Source organism: Zootoca vivipara, chromosome 6, assembly GCF_963506605.1.
Source record: "Zootoca vivipara chromosome 6, rZooViv1.1, whole genome shotgun sequence".
NCBI classification, from domain to species: domain Eukaryota; kingdom Metazoa; phylum Chordata; class Lepidosauria; order Squamata; family Lacertidae; genus Zootoca; species Zootoca vivipara.
The window spans coordinates 26,860,964-26,883,415 of record NC_083281.1 but is presented as its reverse complement, the minus strand read 5'-3'; the positions used below and the strand labels follow the sequence as shown (position 1 = coordinate 26,883,415).

The following is a 22,452-nucleotide window of genomic DNA, read 5'->3' as shown; positions in this document are numbered from 1 at the left end:
TACACAGGCTGAGAACCTACCTGCCCACAGACTGTCTCACAAAAGTGGTGCATACTCTGGTTATCTCCTGCTTGGACTACTGCAATGAACTCTATGTGGGGCTACCTTTGAAGGTGACCCGGAAACTACAACTAATCCAGAATGCGGCAGCTAGACTAGTGACTGGGAGCGGCTGCCGAGATCACATATCACCGGTCTTGAAAGACCTACATTGGCTCCCAGTATGTTTCCGAGCACAATTCAAAGGGTTCAGGCCCAGTATACCTGAAGGAGTGTTTCCCCTCCATCGTTCAGCCTGGACACTATCCAGCACCGAGGGCCTTCTGGTGGTTCTCTCACTGCGAGAAGGGAAGTTACAGGGAACCAGACAGAGGGCCTTTCCAGTAGTGGTGCCCTCCATATAGAACGCCCTCCCATCAGATGTCAAGGAAATGAATAACTACCCAACTTTTAGAAGACATCTGAAGGCAGCCCTGTTTAGGGAAGTTTTAAATGCCTGATGTTTTAATGTATTTTTAATGTCTTGTTGGAAGACACCCAGAGTGGCTGGGGAAACCCAGCCAGATGGGTGGGGTATAAATAAATTATTATTATTATTATTATGATGCATGGAGTGAGCATACAATGTGTACCAGCCCGCACCAACAGAAGGATTCAAAAGGCATGGCGTCAAACCAGGATAACTTGTCCAACATTTCAGATATTAATGCTGTGCAATGCATCTTCAGGAAATGTCAGCTACTGAGCAAAGATCAAAGGGGAACAGCAAGGAAAGCTACAGAGTTAGGAATCCAATCCCTACCATGAGAGCTGTTTGAGCCAAGATGGGTGTCAACTGAGAGCTTTACTGAGCAGTCAAGCTGTTTCCAGTGGTATTTGCTTCGCATGTCTGTGCAGAAAAAGAGAGAAGCAACGGATTAGTGGAAAAATGCAAAACATTGCATGCATGCAGAAGTGGGTGGTCCTTCTGAGAAGTTGAGAAACAGCCGTCTCTGTGTTGGCCAACAAAGATTCCTGTTGGATGCCAAAGCCCCATGACCCAGTCTCTCCCTATGGGATGAAATAAGCAGGCAAGACAGCAGAAGGTAGGGGGTTGGGGGGGGTTCAAATAGGCCACAACTGTTTCATACAGATGTGAAAGGTTTCATAGATATTGGGTAAAGCTATTTAATTAATTCCAGCCCATCTGCTGGGAGTGTATCTAAGGGTAAACCACAACATGGGGGAAGCCTATGACCTACATCAAATAGGGGAACACCACTCCCCCCAAGGGGTCCCCCCTGGAGGAGTTCTATAGCCCTGTCCTCTGTCTAGGCGCCAGACAGAAGCAACTCCTCATGGATCCCTTTAATGGGATACACATAAGCAAGGAGGGGCAGGCGGAAGCTACGAACTCCAGCAGGGAATCATCATCATCAGTGGCATTTGGGATAATGTTGCAGTAGTGGAGACAACATATACTTCTCAGCTGTGGCTCCTGGCTGGTCGTCTGCTAGCATGGATCCAGCCTGGGGTGGGGAATATTTGGTTCTCCAGATGCTGCTGAACTCTAGTTCCCATCATCCCCTGCCAGCAGAGCCAGTGGCCAGGAATGATGGGATTTGTAGTCCAGCAACAACTGGGTAGCCACAAGTTGCGCACTCCTGATAGAGATAGACGGCTTTCATTCACTCCGACTGCAATGTTTAAAAAATGAAAGAGGTGACACTTGGGTATAAAGTTGTCCAGACTCCCTCTTGGATTATGGTGACAGAGGCTCTTCCTCAAGAGTAAGGAAGAGATCTTTATTGACATATAGGTTCTGGCTCAGCAATGGTGGTGAGTCTAGGCAGCCTCTGCACTCAGGGTAGGTGACAGGAAAGGTGAGATTAGCCAGGTTAGAAGCTGTGATTTCAGATTACAGAGCCCAAGATCAGGGCAAGGAGTTCAGAACTGTGCAGAAGCAATGGAGTAATCGCAATGGGTTGACAAACCCACCTGCCAAGCTTTTGAAGACAGGGCAAGGAGAGCCTACTCGTACAACTCTTGTGCCTTGCAAGACCGATGAGTCATTGCATTGGTGCACCAATGGGTCCTGGGCGACTAGGCTGTGCCCCTCCTCTTCTGACTGTGGTTCTTCCAGCACTTAATGAGATTGTGTGTAGACAGTGAGATCAGTAGGAAATTAAATGCATATGGTACTGATTGGCAATTGCATCCTTAACGCTGGCAGTTCACAAGTATTGGTTTCAGGGGGCTCTGTTCTTCCTTTTCAGATGCTGTTCTGTGACTTAATGCAGTGTTTCTCAACCTTTTTTGGGCCAAGGCACACTTGTTCCATGAAAAAAATCACGAGGCACACCACCATTAAAAAAGTTAAAAAATTTAACTCTGTGCCGCCCTATATTGACTATATAATTATGACTGTAAGAAACACTTGCTGTGTTGGTTGCAATCTCCTGTAATAAGGCTTCACAAGCCGCTGATTTCTCTGCCAGCACAATCCTTTGCTCAGCAAGTTTCAGGTTGAGCTCATCCAGCCAGCTTCTTAAATTTGTCTAAAACCACCCTCCCATGGTGGTGGCTGTTGAGAGCTGCGCTCGCCCCGCATCGTGACCCGGCCGGCTTCCTTTCCGGCGGGTCAGTGCTGGATATTGGCGGCCGCCAGGCACGTGACAATGCAAATCGCCCTTCTCGTCGCGGCACGTCGCGGCACACCAGCCAGCGTCTCGCGGCACACTAGTGTGCCGCGGAACAGCGGTTGAGAAACGCTGGCTTAATGTGTCATGTTTAATGACATCACCAGGGTCCACCTCCATGACATCACCAGGGCCCACCCTCCAGGTCTCAGCTTTGGGCTGTGAAATCTAAGGGTCTGGAATGTCCCTGGCTTGGCAGCTCCAATAATAATAATAACAAATTATTTATTTATTATTTATACCCCGCCCATCTGGCTGGGTTTCCCCAGCCACTCTGGTCGACTTCCAAGAGAAGTATTAAAATACAATAATCTATTAAACATTAAAAGCTTCCCTAAACAGGGCTGCCTTCAGGTGTCCTCTAAAAGTCTGGTAGTTGTCATCCTCCTTTTCCCACTCCTCATTCTTCTGAGCTTGCCACTCCATTCCTGCGTCCGGCGATGTCTTGGGACTCATGGCAAACGTTGTAGCACGTGGGGGGAAATCTGCCCATTAGTGTTGGTGGTCATGGCCTGTTCCCCACTAAAAGGGAAAATTTGGGGTGGGGAACAGATATGCTGTGCAGACAAATGTGTCGACCCTCCCCAGGTCTCTGCAATATGTAGACTCGCCCCACTGATCACAATAGCACACAGTTTGCTCGTTTGAAGTAAATACAATATCATTTGGAGGCAGGAGGTATTTCAAATATTTTTTTAATGAAACTGACAGCTTCTCTTCACTAACACTGAAAATCATCTTCTTTCCTGGATTAAGCAATATTATATAATATACACAATTAGTTAACTGCACAAAATGTGGTCTGGGGCTACTGGGGACCACCTTATGCCATGGTTTAAAGAGCAGTTTGTGTCAACTGATTATTCCTTATTTATTTTTGTTTCACAAAATTTATATCCTGCCTGAGCACATAGCAAACAGACAACCCTCAAAGTGGTGTAAAAAAAGAGAAAAGAATAAGAAATGAGCCCCCTGTTAACAACTATTTAAAACATTAAAAAATAATTGATAAGCTGAAAGCAGATTAAAACACAACCCGACCTTCTACATGTCTATATAAGCTTGCCTAAATAAAAATGTTTTTAGTGGGCACCAAAAAAGAATACAGGGAAGGCACCTGCCTGGTGTCAATAGGCAGGGAGTTCCAAAGTGTGAGCGTTGCCTTGCTAAAATATTGATTCCTTACAGATGTAGAGGGAGCATTATGTAGCATTTGTAACAGTGCCAGTTCCACAGATCAAAGTGGTTGAGCTGGCATATATGGGGTAAAGCAACCCCACAAGTAAACATAGATTATTAGCTTGTTCATTCATAAAAGACAATTTGGAACTGAATACAAACACAGGCAGGGATAAAAGAAAGGTATTCAACAGTGCACTGGAAAGCTAACAAAGACTTTTAAAAGGCAGATATATAAAGGCAGGTGGGTGTTTCAAATGTCACCAGGGAAGACACCTGGACCAGAGGTGTCAGATGGAGGAGAGGTACATCTGGGCTCTGGAAGGGATATGGTCTAAACAGATAATTCTACTTTAACGCTGGCAAGAGCAAGGCAATTTACGCAGGCATTTCCCAAGCCATCAGGTTGGACACTGTTTCAGATCCTCAGCGCCCAAATCCATTTGGCTGTCCCTCTTCTGTTGTTTCTGTTTGGGGTGCTTGTGTGTTGTAGAACTGGAGCACAGACAATGCTTTTTGTTTAGTGTGTTTGGGCTGCGGCAAAGCTCTTGCTAGCTGGAACTTTCAGGTCAGCTGGTGCTGGCTCAGATGCAGTGCTCTGCAGCTGGGTGCCCCATTGATGGCGACGGAGTTGACTTTGTGGGAATCAGGTGATGCGAGGGCACACACACATGCCATCTAGCCCGTGGCGTATCCTGTTAGGGAAGATGATTGTCAAAGTGGGACTTCTCTTGCCTGTCTGATGGGGTGGGGTGGGGAAGGTCTTTTGGAATCTGAAGGCTGCAGAGGGCATCATCAAGGCTTGTGCGGTGGAATGTAGGCTGCTGTGGTAGAAACAAGCACTACAACGATGATATATATAATAAGGCACCCCAGCCCAATCCCCAGAGCAATGTGACCAAAGAGGCGTGCCATGCGGGAGTTTCTCTTGGCAGACACAGCATTTCCAGCGAAGTTGGCTTCTCTTGTCTGCAAAGAAAGAGAAAGAAGCGAGTGAAAAACCATGCAGCCGGAGAACACCTCCAGCATGCAGAAGTGGCAAGCTGAGAAACAGCTGCCTTGGTATTAGCCAACAAAGAATCTTGTTGCTTGAGGCTATCAGTCACTTACCAGTAACCTCGTGGTTTTAGACTGGAACTTAGCAGAGCAGAGCAAGACTGTAAGCTCACACTGAGAACTGACCAGTGGTGAGGTTTCGCCACGAGCAGTTTGCAAATCAAGCTCTCGGCTCAAGTCAATGAAAGGGGGCTCTGGTCCACCAAAACAGATGCCGCAACAATTTGTTCCCTTTAAGGTGCTACGAGACTCTCCCTTGCTCACACTGCAACAGACTAGAATGGCTGGCCTCCTCCATATGTTGCAGTGTAACATGCAGCTAAGTAAAAATGCAGCTTAACAATGTTTCTCTGCCTGCAACCACCATCCACCTGGAGCACTTTCTCCTTTATTTAGCTCATTCCTTGTAACTGTGTAGGGCTGAGGGATGGGTCCCTCTGTCAGTTTTGGTTTCTCTCCGTTTTTCATTTTCCCAATCTTAAGTTCGCTCCTACACTATTCTGCACTGCTTTGTCATTTTCTTTTAAAGACCCTATTAAGTTCATTTGCCCAGATAGACACATTTGCATAGCAATTTCACCTAACATTATGCAATCCTTTCTGAGGTGTTGCTTTTACCAGTATATGCATTTTATGCCCGCTTTGCCCTAGCCTATGCATTTTGGTACGAACATACTTGGCTGGAGAATTGCATTGCAAAATTCAGAAAAGTGCCAATTTTGGAGAAGGGCTGTTTTTCGGTTTGTGTATCGTTTTGGAAAGAGCAAATTAGGTAGGTTTGCCTTTCAATTCAAACTGCGTCAAATTTCTTTCCTCATTCCCCTCCCACTCCCATCGTGCCAGTGCTTGAACTGTAAAGGGAAATATCTTTCAATGAGATCCAGAAGCCCCACTTCCAATTATACCCAAATCATAGCTTGCAATGTCACCTTCCAAAAACAGCACTGTAGCCAATGCTAACCCTACTCAGAGCAGACCCACTGAAATCAATGCCCATTATGAACTTGGACCTTCTCTGGGTAGAACTCGGTTGGGTGCAACCCCTTGTCTCTAAGGGCGGGCATGCCTGTTTTGCCTCCTTTGTGTTCTAGCAAATCCTCACCCCCAACCCCCGTTTGTTTGCCTCTCCCTTTCTCACACACACTTACCTGTATAGAGTAAACCAAGGCGGCAATACCAAGGGGTAGGCAGCAGCAGAGCATGGTGAAGATGGAGTAGACCAGGTAATCAGGTTCATTGGTGGGCTGTACAGGTGTCACGAAGACAGCCTGTGGAGGTTGAAGGACTGGACCTAGGTTAGATCCCACACCAGGTGTGCCATAGTAAGGCATTGCCCCATAGCCTGCTTGGGGTGCTTGCCCAGCAGGCTGTTTCAGTGGGTCAGGCTCTGTATAGGCCTCTTTTTCAGAGTAGGCAGGGGGGTTCTGAGCGGCAAGTGCCTTCTCACCCAGCTGTTCGTAGTTTGGGTTGCTCATGGTGGTGCCCGTCTGCTTTCTTCTTCCTTTGTCTTCTCAGTTCTGCAACCTCTGCTCAGTTCTTGGCGTTCCTCCTTTGTGGCTGCCCCGGTTAGCTTCCCAGCTGCTAGATGTCCTGCTTTCTCTCTCACTCTCTTTCTCTGTTCTCCTAACCGTTTGCTCACCTTCTGCCTTCCATCTGCCTTTAGCACCCTCCTGTGGTCTGGGTGTATGTGTTGCCTCTGCAATGCAGGCCAGGCTCTGGGTCCCTCTTTAGGAGACTCTTAGATACGCAGCTTCTTAGACAGGAAAGCTTTGCTGTGTCTAGCTGTCCAGAAGAAGAGTGTGTGGAATGAGGGGCAAGCAACAAGCAAGAGACAGTCTTGTCCTGGGTATTGCAACACAGGGCCAGGAAGCAGAGGATGATTTCTAGCCATGGAGTGCTGTAGTGTTTCTTTCGTCATCCTTGCTGTGGAAATGGACACACACGGGAGAGAGATTTTGCAATTCTCAAGTATCTGAGATGACATCGGGTCTGCGCAGGTTCATAAATTTGGAGAGGCTAGTAGTAATCCCTCCCAGGCCAGATATACTGTTCCCACACTGGAGATTCCGAGATGTGCCCTAATAAGGCATCCCTCTCTCTTTGATTATAAACTTTTAGGAAGAATTTAAAAACATTGCTGCTTGCGTAGGCATTTGTTGGCTGAAAGATCTGTTCTTGGCAACCCTGAACTTATTTGCTGTGGGAGTAGAGGCTTGGTTTTTTTAAAAAGAAGTTTTAAACTGTTTTTGTAAGATTAAATTGCTGTATTATTGACGTGGTTGCTACTCTTCAGGAGGAAGGGCGGGATGTAAGTTTAATAAAATGAATGAATGATTGTAGTCTAGTCTATGTTGAATCCTAAATTTGGGTAGAAATCCACAGACACTGATTCTTTCATGCCAGAGAAGACAGTTGCTGATTGCCCTGGGATGGAAAACATACAAATCCCATATATCATCTATATCTATCTATCTATCTATCTATCTATCTATCTATCTATCTATCTATCTATCTATCTAATCTTTGCAGGTAGCTATGTTGTATGTATGTATTGTAAACACTGCCTGTATTTGAACACCACAGCAATCTGCAATGGTTTACAAAAAGTGCTCCTATGACTGTGCTGTATTTCTCCTTTTGTGCAAATGGCAGCAAGAAACAGTGATTCCTGGCATTACATCCATCGGGGGGGGGGGATTGTGGCTCATTTCACTCCAAACAAACCACAATTAGAAATCATTGGCTTTAGCAATCATGGTTTGTTTGAGTGCCACAAAAACCCACCCTCGGTTTGGATGTGGTGCTAAGCCCAGGGGTCATGGTTTTATTGCTCCCACATTAATAATAAACCAGTTGCTGTTGTCGAGATTTATCTCCCACCCTTCCTCCTAAAGCAGCACAGGGCAGAAAACACCCCCCGTCAAAACATATACTGTATTAGCCCAAATATAAGCCACACCCAAATATAAGTCGCACCTTTAAAATTGGAGGGGAAAAGAGAAAAAAATAATAATACCCAAATATAAGCTGCTCCATTCCTTGCTGCATACTGGGGGGCGAGGGCGGGGAGCCATGCTGTATTGCCAGAGGCCTTTCCCCTCCCTCACTTTCTCCCTTCCTGGCCTTGGGGGAGAGGACATGGGACTATGCATGGGGTGGGCGCCGATTTGTTGCGCTCCTGGTGCTGTTTGCCCCATGCTCCTGCCTGCATACCATAAGGTCGTGATTATAAGCCACAGTTTAACTTTTCACAGTCAGAATTTGGGGAAAAAGTGAGGCTTATATTCCGGCCAATACGGTATTTGCCAAGTGCCCCATTTTCAGTGGGATGGATCTCCTTTCCTTGAGGGTACCCTCCCTTTGTCCCACAACACTCTGGTTTTGTGTCATGGTGTGGAGCAGGGAGGGGTAGTGGGCGGTGTGGCGCTCTGGTATGAATCAGCTGGGTCGTGCCACAACACTGGAATTGAATGTTTTTTTAGTCTTGCAAGATCAAAGAATGAGTGTGTTTTGTTTCTGTGCTCTCATGCATGCTGAAAGCTTGGAACAAAAAATGGAACGTTCTAATTTTGGTGGGTAAAACGTTGGACAGTATGAAAACATTCTAAAAACCATGACAGTTTTTTTTAAAAAAAAAGTTCTAAAAGCAGTGAAAGTTATTGTCTCTTCCAGTGATCTCATGGCTGTCAAGGACATTGTCTTTCAGCCACCAACTGCCTGGGTCAAATTCCACTTGACTATAAAAAGGTGAGGTACACTGAGCCACTCTCTCTGCTATAAGAAAGCTGAGCATAGATGTTTTGTAAAGTTGTCCTTCCCCATGGATTTCTTACAAATGGGTTCACCATCTGAATTGTAGTTGGTTAATTACACAGGTAAGCTTCTTAACATGTTGTGTGAATTAAATAGTATTTCTGAAGGTTGAAAAAAAGAGTTCCTTTGTCTTTAAGATGCAAGTGTGGTATCAGACATCTTAGAACAACATGTCCATCTGGTCTCAGATGAAGAAGAAGAGGAGTTTGGATTTGATATCCTGCTTTATCACTACCCGAAGGAGTCTCAAAGCGGCTAACAATCTCCTTTCCCCTCCCCCCCCCACAACAGACACCCTGTGAGGTGGGTGGGGCTGAGAGACTTCAGAGAAGTGTGACTAGCCCAAGGTCACCCAGCAGCTGCATGTGGAGGAGCGGAGACGTGAACCCGGTTCCCCAGATTACGAGTCTACCGCTCTTAATCACTACACCACACACACACACACACACACACCCACACCCACACCCACACACCCACACACACCAGGAACCATCTTAGAAGAGATATGAGAAGGAATTCTTCTAAGATGGCACCTACTGTTTACATTTTTTGTAAAACACACACACACACGGGAGCACCAGATGAATTGATCAGTCTGCCTGACTGATTAGAATAATAGAATCATAGAGTTGGAAGAGACCACAAGGGCCATCTAGTCCAACCCCCTGCCAAGCAGGAAACACCATCAAAGCATTCTTGACATATGGCTGTCAAGCCTCTGCTTAAAGACCTCCAAAGGAGGAGACTCCACCACACTCCTTGGTAGCAAATTCCACTGCCGAACAGCTCTTACTATCAGGAAGTTCTTCCAAATGTTCAGGTGGAATCTTCTTTCTTGTAGTTTGAATCCATTGCTCCGTGTCCGCTTCTCTGGAGCAGCAGAAAACAACCTTTCTCCCTCCTCTATATGGCATCCTTTTATATATTTGAACATGGCTATCATATCACCCCTTAACCTTCTCTTCTCCAGGCTAAACATACCCGGCTCCCTAAGCCGTTTCTCATAAGGCATCGTTTCCAGGCCTTTGACCATTTTGGCTGCCCTCTTCTGGACACGTTCCAGCTTGTCAGTATCCTTCTTGAACTGTGGTGCCCAGAACTTCTGTCCTTATTCTACAGAATACAGCTAATTCTAAATACTGCTGTCTTTTTCTACAGAATGAAGAATCTAAGCTGATAGTTCTTGGAATGTGAAATGTGTTCCTGGAATGCGAAATGTGCAAACACATGTAAACTAGTTATGAGTAGGCAATCTCCAAAGTGAAATTACAGGAAATGAGACAAAGACATCTGCCTGTAGTTTGTAGGAACAGGTCCTTTCAGATTTATTCATTTTGTCACGGTCTGGTCGGCGGGAGGTAGCAGTCCCGACTCAGGACGTCAGGACCAGAGGCAAGATGGCAGGGTGAAAGCAGGCACGGGAGTCCAGGTGGCGTAGGGCTGAGGGTCCAGCAGCAGGCAGTCACAGGGTCAAGGAACCGAAGGTCGGGAAGCAGGTTGTAACAAAGGCGAAGGTCTGAAGGTCGAGGAGCAAGGAGTCACGAAGGCGAAGGTCCAAGGGTCGAGGAGCAAGGCGTTGGCAAGGCAAAGGTCCAAGGATCAAGGATCAAGGCGAAGGATCAAGGAACAGGAGGCCAGATGCAACAAGGCAGGGATAGCGTTGCTGTGGCAAAGAGCTGAAGGGAAATGCTGAGCTTTTATCCCTCCCAGCTCCTGCCACCAGGTGCAGTGAGTTATCAAGTGGCCTTACCTGAGTGGCCACTCTGCTTCTCCAGCACAAGCTGCGGCAGGCCCCAGTCCTGCAAAGCACTACAGGCCCCAGAGCCTGACTCCTGCCCATACTCCTGACACATTTTATTTCAAAATCATTCATCCCATAAAGCATGTAGCCGTGGGACTGCTGGGCCGGGAGGCAGTAAGTGGCGCCAGAGCCAATCACAGGCAGAGCTTTCTCCAGACTGGCTGTAAGTAAGAAGCCAGGCAGGGGCACGGGTGTGTGTGGGGGGGCTGCCTGAGGTTTGGTGGGCCACTGCCCCATTTGCCCTCATGGACTAGTCTCCATTGAAAACACCTCCATCACCTAATGTTGTTGGCATCTGTCTGTCTGAAGAGAATGAGGTGAAGTCAAACAGCTGTGTTAGCAGCACTGACGTCACCTCCCAGGGGTGCAAGCCTGGACAGTGTGTAAGATGGTCCTGGGCTGTCCAGATGCCAAGACTCTTGGCCTCACTGATGTGGTCCAAAGGAAAGCAGAGAAATATATTTGGCACCTGCTTGGCTGCAGGAGTTGCGGAAGGACGCCACCCGACCATCTTGGGGACTGCACTCCAGATTTTTGAAGGGTTTACTCGTTAGCCTTCCCTTCTCCTGAAGATATCCTGCAAGGCAGCCAAGGTTTAGGATCAGAGTTTTCCTTCTTCTAGATGGGCTACCTTACAGGTTGACCAGCACCATCTGCCCCTCACTTGCCTCTACAGCACGTGCGGATACCACATGTTGGACGCACTACGAACATGCTCCATTCTGAGTGTTACGCTGACGATTTGAGTGCTACGCTTCCATCTTGAGTGTTACACTGAGCTCCATCTGTTTTGCTATTTATTTTGTTTTTGCTGCTCTTTTTGTTTTGTTTTTGTGACTGTGTGGAACTCAGTTCGGCTACTGAATGATTAATTGTGTATAGTACATTTTTTATTGCTTTCATTTTATGGATCAATGGCCTCATTAGATAGTAAAATTCATGTTAAATTGCTGTTTTAGGGGTTGTTTTTAAAAATCTGGAACGGATTAATCCATTTTGCATTACTCTCTATGGGAAAGTGTGCCTTATATTTGGAACGCTTTGGTTTTGGAACGGACTTCTGGAAAGGATTAAGTTTGAGAACCAAGGTACCACTGTATTGGTCTGAGACCCATCAGCTACCCTCACCTAGTTTAGCCAGCCAATTGAAACCACTCTTGGGGTGTGGCCATTATCATGTGCTGATAGCTTCTAGGAGTCACAGATGAGAGCTGAGTACAAGGCAGGGGCACCAGCTCCTGGGAGCCGAGCCCATTTGGCCCCCTCAATATTTTTGGGAGAGTCTGGGTCCTCCATGTCCAAAAAGCATGGAGGTGGCTGACACCTTCTCCTCCACCTCCTGCCATGGAGGGGAAGGAGGGTTGAAGCAGCTTCCTGCTGGTGGCTGCCCCAGGAGGAATTGGAGTATGAGCCACCGGCCATTGAAGCCACCCGGCCTCCATGTTTATATATATGTGACCTTAAATTCTTATGATAATCCCCCCTCTGTAGCCATATTTTTAATAAAAAAATTGATAACATGATATCCACCTTATGATATGTTGTAAATGGATGCTTTTGTGTAAATCTGAAGAGACTTGCATGCCAGGGTTCTTAAGACTATTCATAAGTGAAGCAGTGCAGATAGCTGGACCATAGCTGCCAAGTCTCCCATTTTTCGTGGGAAACCTCCAGATTTTAATCCTTTCCCCACTGTTATCCCAAATAGAAAAAAGATCCTGGAAATCCCCTGGATTTCCTACCTGCCAGGGAGGCTCCATTTTGGGTGCCACTCTGCCCATGTCTGGGCACCGGAAATCGGGCAGCGCTGGCACTGGAAGTTGCTTCTACACATGTCCAGACATGCGTAGAAGCGACTTCCAGTGCTTTGCCACTGCTGATCCCGCATTTTTCAGCGGGAGACTTGGCAGCTATGAGTTGGACATAGGATATCACCTTAAAATACCGTATTTGTCGCTCCATAAGACTCACCTTTTCACTGCTTAAAAGTGAGGGGAAATGTTGGTGCATCTTATGAAGGCTCCCTGTCAAGGAAGTGGCGAGAAGCAGGGAGCAGTGGAGATGCTGCTGGTTCTTCCCCACCACCTCCGTTTGCAAAAACAAGCCTGCTTTTGCAAATGGAGGCGGCGGGGAGCAAACCAGCAGCATCTCCTCCGCTGCCCGCTGCCCCCACCTCTTGCTGAACGTGGCGAGAGGCAGTGGGCGGTGGGGGGGCGGGACCAGCGGACCGAAAGGGGAGAGCTGTCCCGATGCTCTGCGTGGCACTAGCGGCTCTCCCCCCTTGCTTTAAAGCCAGCTGGGGAGAAGGGGAGGATGCTATGGTCCGTCTCTTCTCCCCAACTGGCTTTAAAGTAAACAGGGGGGGGGGGGAGAGAACCGCTAGCTTCATGCACAGCATCAGGGCGGTTCCCCCCCTGCTTGCTTTAAAGCCAGCTGGGGAGAAGAGACGGACCATAGCATCCTCCCCTTCTCCCCAGCTGGCTTTAAAGCCAGCAGAAAAGGGGCGGGGGAGGAAGGAGGAATGCCCCCCCCGTCCCATTGCTGCTGGCGGCTGTGGCTGCGGAGGAGGAATATGCAGCCCAAAAGCTGCTGTCTTCTATGCAGCCGCCACCGCCAGGTTTGAGGCAGAATATTTTTTCCCTTGTTTTCCTCCTTTAAAAAGTAGGTGCGTCTTATGGTCCAGTGCGTCTTATGGACCAAAAAATACGGTAACACATGTTGCGTTCTCTTACTGAATTACTTGTGGCATTCTAGCACTTTGGGAGAAACATTTTCTCAATAGTGTTCTATGCTTTTCACTCAGCAGGAAGGTCCAAACATGATTGAAAAATGCAGTTTGTTTTGTTTCTGCCTTCTTTGTGTTCTCAGGAGCCAAAGTTAGCTCTCCTCTAGTCTTTCACCACAACAACAAACCCTGGTGTTAGGGGTTTCATGGAGCATGTCACCTTGTAACCGCCACAGGTTTGGACATGTCGTGAGAGAGATGTCTTTGCCTTGGTCTTTTATGGCCGTTTATTATCATAGGCTCTGGTCTTGCACTCTAGGGAAGTTGCTCACTTGCTCTTAAGGGACCCAAAAAAGTGCTAATTGCAGCCTGCATACACTTGCCTAATTGAAACTGAGTCCAATTAGAATTTATATAGCCCCATGGTTCTCAACTTTTCAAACCAATCTGTTAAAAACCATTCTAAAAAAGGGCAGTTGTCCAAATTAATCAATTTAACTTTACAGTATAAGGGATCATTCCTGCTGAATCAAAGCATATACCCTTCTTGTTATTTGGTCTCTCTTGGATCCTGAAGCTTCTCCTTGGTAAAACAAATGAAAGCAATTTAAAAATGGGCAGGAGATGTTTGTACACTGAAGAGTTCTAGGTGGGACAAGGAAATGTGGTCATAAATTGATCTAATCTAAATATTGGACTACACAATAGCCTGATCTATTCAAAAGCATGAAGTGCATGAGAATCTTTCACTGGAGTGTAAGCAATACGACACTATACCAGGGGTCAGCAACCTTTTTCAGCCAAGGGCTGGTCCACTGTCCCTCAGACCATGTGATGGGCAGGAGTATATTTTTTTGGGGGAAATGAATGCATCTCTGGGTTATTTATGGGGCATAGGAATTCGTTCATTCCCCCCCCCCAAAAAATGTAGTCCTGCCCACCACATGGTTTGAGGGACAGTGGACTGGCCCACGGCTGAAAAAGGTTGCTGACCCCTGGTACAGGCGGCTGTGGATAAGAGGCTCCTTTGGTGCTGCTGCCTTGCCAGGCTCTAGGCCAGGGGCCAGCAAACTTTTTCAGCAGGGGGCCGGTCCACTGTCCCTCAGAACTTGTAGGGGGCCAGACTATATTTTGGGGAAAAAATATGAACGAATTCCTATGCCCACAAATAACCCAGAGATGCATTTTAAATAAAAGCACACATTCTACTCATGTAAAAACACCAGGCAGGCCCCACAAATAACCCAGAGATGCATTTTAAATAAAAGGACACATTCTACTCATGTAAAAACACGCTGATTCCCGGACCGTCTGCGGGCCAGATTTAGAAGGCGATTAGGCCCGACCCGGCCCCTGGGCCTTAGGTTGCCTATCCCTGCACTATACATTAAACATAAAAACAATTACAGACAAAATTGGGTCCCTCGCTGTGGGAATAACATATACTGTCAGACATAGTTCTACATAATAACACATAATACGCACAATCATACTAATTAATAATTCTATATCAGTGGATCGAGGCAATAATGTGATACTGAGACAATTCTTCCTGCTTTTTTATACGTATCGTCGACCTTGGGGCACAAGGGCTTTTTCTTCCCTGCCCCTCAGTCACAGGGAGGATGTTACCAGCACTTTTACACCTTCTTTAAATTTTTATAGCTTTCTAAGTTATTTTTCTTCTTAGGTTGTGGTCAAAAAGAGAAAATGTCCTTAACAATTCAACTATTCAACACCCTTCCCCCACTGCCCTCAAGTCCTTTATGGAGAGAAATTGCTGTGGCCACTCTGATGTCCTTTTGGCAGGCAATACTCTTGAAGCAATGCAGGCTGGTTTCACCATTCAGTTTCCAATAACACATCCTTTGAAGAGATAGGCCTGCTGAGGGTTGGAGTCTGAAGACTCAATCGGTTAAAAGAAAAAAGGAGTAAGATAATAAATAGGCAAGGAAGGGGGAGAATACCCTTCAATTTTCTTCTTAGGAAGCTGTAAACAATGCAAAATTTTAGAGTTAAGCATTTTATTCATTTAATTATTATCATCACCTTTCCATATAATTAAAGGTAAAGGGCCCCCTGACCATCAGGTCCAGTCGTGTCCAACTCTGGTGTTGCATTGCTCATCTCGCTCTATAGGCCGAGGGAGTCGGCGTTTGTCCGCAGACAGCTGTGGCCAGCATGACAAAGCTGCTTCTGGTGAACCAGAGAGCAGCACACGGAAACGCCGTTTACCTTCCCGCCGGAGCGGTCCCTATTTATCTACTTGCATTTTGATGTGCTTTTGAACTGCTAGGTTGGCAGAAGCTGGGACCGAGCAACGGGAGCTCACCCCGTTGCAGGGATTCGAACCACCGACCTGCTGATCAGCAAGCCCTAGACTCTGTGGATTAACCCACAGCGCCACCTGGGTCCCTTCCATATTATTACTACTGTTATTTTCTGCTCCATCTGTTTAGAAGATGAAGACGAAGACGAAGACGAAGAAGAAGAAGAGGAGGAGGAGGAGGAGGAGGAGGAGGAGGAGTTTGGCTTCGATATCCCGCTTTATCACTACCCTAAGGAGTCTCAAAGCGGCTAATATTCTCCTTTGTGAGGTGAGTGGGGCTGAGAGACTTCAAAGAAGTGTGACTAGCCCAAGGTCACCCAACAGCTGCATGTGGAGGAGCGGAGACGCGAACTCGGTTCCCAGATTACGAGTCTACTGCTCTTAACCACTACACCACACTGGTTTACTTTCCTTCACTTAGTTTTTGGGTGTTGTGGGAGAAAAGAAGGAAAAAACCTTTCATTAATTTGGAAATAAGCATGGGTGATAGAGTCTCGCAATTCACTTTGGAGATTCCTGGCCTGGCAGAGGAAGTATAAACTCAACTAGAAATGACCCTGTGGAGGGGGGGAATTGCATGTTAGATTAGAATCTGGCAACCTCTTTTCCATTGTTGATGGTTAGGTACTTAACTCTATTGTTTCCCATTAAGTAGCCCCTGGGGCAAAGATTTAGGGCAACCTACATTTTTACACAAAGCACACAAAGGGGTACCTCTCACTGCAGTTCCCTCAATGGTTCCCAATTTTACATTAAGAAATTTGAATAAAGTTTCATGTGCAGGGCATAGCTTTGTCACCTCTTGGTTTAAACCTCCTTTTTCTTTTCTTTTTAAGCTAACATAGCCTCTGCACATGTACAGAGTTCATGATTCAGCAAATCTATTATACCATTTAAAGTGTTGCATCTCTTGACTAAATTACCATTTGAATAAAGCCATGATTGGCTTTTCTTACCAGGGATTCAAGGAAGGCAAGGGGTAGATTTAAAAAATCAGATTTCCCAAGGGCAGAAACCCAGCAACTCAAGTTTTCACCAAAAGCCAGTAATACAAAGTTGGTCACATTAAATTTCTACTAAAGCCTCAGCGCTAATGGATTATGTTTCCTGTATTAAAGATACAGGCAATCTTTAATAATTCTTTGCATCCCAGGCAAAGAAAAATGGGAGCTACATGCTTCCTTTATCTACAGGAGATTGGGGTACAGATCTCTATTAAAAATGTTTCAAAAATGTGGGTTGTTGTTGTTGTTGTTGTTGTTGTTGTTATTATTATTATTATTATTATTTTGTGTGCCCTCTCTCTGGTCATCAGCTGAACAATCAACCGTTCTTTTCTGTATGAGTGAAATGGCCAGACAGTCAGAGTTCATAAGGCTTTCTTCTCAGCACGAGCCTGACTGGTTGACCCTTTCAAGCTCTTGGAGCCCATTTTTCTAATCCTTTTATACAAGGCTTACAGCAACTGTAATCAAAACCTGTATAAATATCTCTACACTTTACTCATATAATCCAGACTTTCTCAGTCTGACAGAATCACTTGCCTTTCCTAGCTACTAGGCTGTGGGTTGCACAATGTCCCTCTCCCTCCCAGCAACCTTCCTGCCTTTTACAGCTTACTGGAAAAGGACCACCTTGCAATTTGGATGCCTACTCCTAGACAGTGCCAAGGGTGGCTTGGTCCTGGACAGAAAGAGGAAAATTAGAAAATGGACATCCTTGCGATCTGACACTAACCAGTCATCCCAGTTAAGGTCGTGGTGGGCAGGGGCGGCTACGTCCAAAATCAGGATAGTCAGGGAAACAGAAACAGAAGAGATACGGTATTAGCTTTCAAGTTGGCCAAGTGGTTAGAACCAACCTGGCATCAAGAGGAAAAGTTGATAGCGCACAGATTCCCCATTTGTTTGTCAGAGTGACAGAAACGAGCATAGAGCTTGCAATTGACACTTACATCAGGGTGTCTGGGGAACCGTCACCCCCCCCCCAAGATCCTTAGACCCCCCTTGCAATTGACACCTTTGTCAGGGTGGCTGGGGTTAAGGTCTGAAAGCAAAGAGCAGTAAAAGGATAAATAGAGGGAGAGTTTTTTTAATTGCTGGGGTTGGAGAGTCCCGCCCACCTTCTCCCCCATGCACAGTCCCTTATACTCACTTCCGCATGTGCTGCTCCTGGTCATCCCAGGATCTTTTACTAAATTATTTATGGCTGGCCTGATCAAGCGTTGCTTCCTCTGGTTAGCCCCACTGGAACTCCAGTTATTTCCAGACCCTGGGGTTGCTGGAGGGCTGGTGGCTCCTCCTGGCAAATGGGCTGTTGTGCGCTGGATCACCAGTCCTTCCTCACCCCCAGAATCTGGACAACCAAAGCTCCTGCCTGGCTCACCATATTGATGTAAACAAAATCTGCTCCTTTCCCCTTACGGGGTATCCAAGGGCTCATATAGAGTCCTTAAGCGAGTTCCCTACTGGTAGGAGAAAATAACAGAGGCCAACCAGAGAATATTGAGAAGCAAAGCAGCTACTAAGCTTGATCTTTATTAAACTGTTGCAACAGGGTCCTCACGCACCACCCGGGAGGTAAGAGGAACCCAGAACAATGGTGTGCAAGCCCCTATATAGACTTTTGAAATTGCCCACCCTGTATCTCAAAATCACCCCCCAAAGCATCATACATACATCACAGAAGGAGGCGGTCTACACCAGAAATCCTGTCTGTCAGGATACCTGTCAATGGCCAGTGATTGCTTACTTGGGCAGCCTGGCCATTCTTTTGTGATGATAAATACAGTACTTTAATTCCTGAATCCAGGTCACAGGCTCACCCTATTCATACACAAAGATGCCCTAAAGACAGGTAAGCAAAAGACAATGGAGAGGCTTTTCCATTTCCTTCCCCCTTTCAGAGAAACATTTGAGGTCAATTTGGGAGAGTCAAAATGGTTTCAGGATTGTTCTCCTGTACTATTTCAGACATGTGGTTTACATACTCATGTATATGTTTGCCGTGTAAATTTATGTACATTTAATTTATATTTTTAGGCCCTTCTTGTAAGAATGATGATATACATAATAAGGGCCCCCAACCCAATCCCAAGAGCAAGGTGACTGAAGAGGCGTGCCATGCGGGAGTTTCTCTCGGCAGACGCGGCATTTCCAGCATAGTTGGCTTCTCTTGTCTGCAGAGAAAGAGAGAGAGAAGTGAGTGAAAAACCACGCAGCCAGGGAACACCTCCAGCATGCAGAAGTGGCAAGCTGAGAAACAGCTGCCTTGGTGTTAGCCAACAAAGAATCTTGTTGCTTGAGGCTATCTGTCACTTACTAGTAACCTTGTGGTTTTAGACTGGAATTTAGCAGAGCAAAGCAAGACCGTAAGCTCACATTGAGGTTCAAGACATCAGTTTGGATGGTCCTCTGAGTTTTCACCAGCACAGATCTGACAAGTGGTGAGGTTTCTCCATGAGCAATTTGCAAATCAGGCTCTCGGCAACCTCCAGCAGGCAGGCTGGCTGGGACCTGCCCTTAAAGTATTTCATGATTAAAAACCCTCTCTCCTCCCTTGTCACAGTTGGTGCAGGCCTGTTGTTGGCAACTCTGGCGGGGTTCATACCATATGTTTAAAACACCCACCCCCAAAAAATCCTGGGAGCTGTAGTTTGTTAAGAGTGGCTGGGAACTGTAGCCCTGCTGGAGGAGGGGTAAGCTACTGTTCCCAGGATTCTGCAGGGTGAAATGTGCTTTAAATGGACTATTTTAAATGTATGGTGCATATGGAAAGCCCCACTGCATAAGGCAAGCCTGATCAGTCCAATGACCCGTCTAGCCCAGCATTCTGTTCTCACATTTTGCATTGTTTTAAAAGGAGAAAGAGAAGAGGAGGAGGGAGGAGGGATCATCATCATCATCATCATCATCATCATCATCATCATCGGGGAATTAGAAGGGTAGAAGGAGAGAATAAGAAAGAAAGTGAATATGTGGGTTAGAGAGAGGTAAATAAAATATACCCTGGAGAAAGATCAGATGAAGGTAGCCTATTATTTGGTGGAGAGGAGATTATGAGCCTCTGCTCCCCACTCCTTGGCGCTGGGGTATCCTGATTAAGAGATCCACGAGGAGGGGTTTCTGTCCATACATTCAGGCTAAGAGCCACAGCATTCCCGAATGCCACAAGTCTGTGCGGGGTGCACTTATATGATGTATGTCATGGGTCAACCCCAAATCAGGCTTGATCCCCAGAATCCCTCCAGCAGGCTGACTGGAGGAGAGGGTGGCTGTCCAATGCCAAGCCAAAACTCAGTTACACCTGTAATCAACAAAGTTGTGGCCTAATTGAACCTCACTAAATGTTTCCTGTGGTCCTTGTTTTACTGATACGGCCTGATGGGGAGGGGTTCACGGTGCCTGGGCACACAGTTATGGAGAACTCGCATTTGCATAACTCCTTGCTTGGAGGCAATGTACAAAGAAGGGAAATGCACCCATTGACATGAGCTGTATCCTGGATCGCATCCTCATTTAAGCTGGGTCACACCAGTGGCTTTCTGCCATTCTCTCTCTCTCTCTCTCTCTCTCTCTCTCTCTCTCTCTCTCTCTCTTTCTCTCTCTCTCGTAATTTCATGCACATTGTTTTAAAAGGAGGAAGAGAGTAGGAGAAGTGGGGAACTAGAAGGAAAAGGAGGAGGAGAGAAAAAGGAAGAAAGTAAATGTGGGTTAGAAAAAGGAAAATAAAACATGCCCAAGAGAAAGATCAGATGGGTAGCTCAGTCTACTAGAGCATAGTGCTGATAACGCCAAGGTTGCAGGTTCGACCCTCGTATGGGACAGCTGCCTATTTCTGCATTGCAGGGGCTTGGACTAGATGACCAGGGTCCCTTCTGACTCTACTATTCTACGATTCTATGAATGTATGCAGTAAAAGAGGAAGGAAGGAAGATAAAAGTGCTTCCCAGTTCTTGAAACACAGAGCACTGAGGTTGGATCCAGCATTAGCTGTGCCATAATCAGGTTGGTATTGGGATGGCTGATCATCTGCAGCATCATGCCAAGTGAAGAATTAGCCCTTGATCTAAGGATATGAGGAATGGGCACAATCTCCTAGCTGTGTGACAAGCATAGCTTCCAAGTTTTCCCTTTTCTCGCGAGGAAGCCTATTCAGCATAAGGGAAAATCCCTTTAAAAAAGGGATAACTTGGCAGCTATGGTGACAAGATGTTCCAGATGACCATCTCATCAAGTTGCAAATATATCCATGGTAAGTTAGCCCGAACAGTCAGTTTTCCATCCACAATCCTAGTTGCAGTAAAAAAGAAGAAGCTTGATTCCACATCACACCCTCAACCATGCCTGGATTCTGCAGCTAAGTGGTGGCATGATATTTTTTATTTCATTTTGTTATTAGTTATTAAATGCATATACTGCCCTTTATCTGAGGATCACATGGTGGGAACCTACCTATCAAGGTCAAGTCACTGAAAGGGGGCTCTGGTCCACCAAAACGGATACTGCAACAGTTTGTTCCCTTTAAGGTGCTACAAGACTCTCCCTTGCTCACACTACAACAGACTAGCAGATAGAAATGTTTGCAAAGCAATTTCCTGTAATACGATGCAATAATTTCTTAGGTGTTGCTTTTACCAGTGTATGCATTTTACACATGCTTTGCCCTAGTGTATGCATTTTGGTACACACATACTTGGCTGGAGAACTGCATTGCAATATTCAGAGAAGTGTGAATTTTGGGAGGAGGGCTGCTTTTCGGTTTGTGTATCGTTTTGGAAAGAGCAAATTAGGTAGGTTTGCCTTTCAATTCACACTGCATCAAAATTCTCTTCTCACTCCCCTCCCACTCCCGTCGTGCCAGTGCTTGAACTGTAAAGGGAAATAAATATCTTTCAACGAAATCCAGAAGCCCCACTCCCAATTATAACTTGTGATGTCACCTTCCAAAAACAGCACTGTAGCCAATGCTAGTTCGACTCAGAGCAGACCCACTGAAATCAATGCCCATTATGAACTTGGACCCATTACTTGCAATGGGTCTTCTCTGAGTAGAACTTGGTTGGGTGCAACCCCTTGTCTCTAAGGGCAGGCATGCCTGTTTTGCCTCCTTTGTGTTCTAGCGAATCCTCACCCCCAACCCCCATTTGTTTGCCTCTCCCTTTCACACACACTTACCTGTATAGAGAAAACCAAGGCGACAATACCAAAGGGTAGGCAGCAGCAGAGCATGGTGAAGATGGAGTAGATCAGGTAATCGGGTTCCTTGGTGGGTTGTACAGGTGTGATGAAGACAGCCTGTGGAGGTTGAAGGACTGGACCTAGGTTAGATCCCATACAAGGTGGGCCATAGTAAGGCATTGCCCCATAGCCTGCTTGGGGTGCTTGCCCAGCAGGCTGTTTCAGTGGGTCAGGCTCTGCATAAGCATCTATTTCAGAGTAGGGAGGGGGGTTCTGAGCAGCAAGTGCCTTCTCACCCAGCTGTTCACAGTTTGGGTTGCTCATGGTGGTGCTTCCTTCTTCCGTCATCTTCTCAGTTCTGCAACCTCTGCTCAGTTCTTGGCGTTCCTCCTTTGTGGCTGCCCCGGTTAGCTGTTAGATGTCCTGCTTTTTCTCTGTCTTTCTCTGTTCTCCTACCCTTTCTTCACCTTCTGCCTTCCATCTGCCTTTAGCACCCTCCTGTGGTCTGGGCATGTGTGTTGCCTCTGCAATGCAGGCCAGGCTCGGGATTCTTCCTTAGGAGACTCTTCAATATGCAGCTTCTTAGACAGGACAGCTCTGCTGTGTCTAGCTATCCAGAAGAACAGTGTGTGGAACGAGGGGCAAGCAACAAGCAAGAGACAGTTTTGTCCTGGGTATTGCAACACAGGGCC

At 46.5% G+C, this 22,452-nt stretch overlaps 1 protein-coding gene across 1 annotated transcript; it reads right to left on the bottom strand.

The window, feature by feature from the left end:
• Nucleotides 1-3,356: 3,356 nt before the first annotated feature.
• LOC118087860 (trafficking regulator of GLUT4 1) lies at nucleotides 3,357-6,961 on the bottom strand. Its single transcript, XM_035120907.2, has 2 exons — nucleotides 6,062-6,961; nucleotides 3,357-4,826 (listed from the first exon to the last, which is right to left on the bottom strand). Exons 1-2 carry the CDS (start codon nucleotides 6,386-6,388, stop codon nucleotides 4,653-4,655), a joined length of 501 nt encoding a protein of 166 aa, XP_034976798.1. The 5' UTR covers nucleotides 6,389-6,961; the 3' UTR covers nucleotides 3,357-4,652.
• Between the last annotated feature and the right edge of the window lie 15,491 nt (nucleotides 6,962-22,452).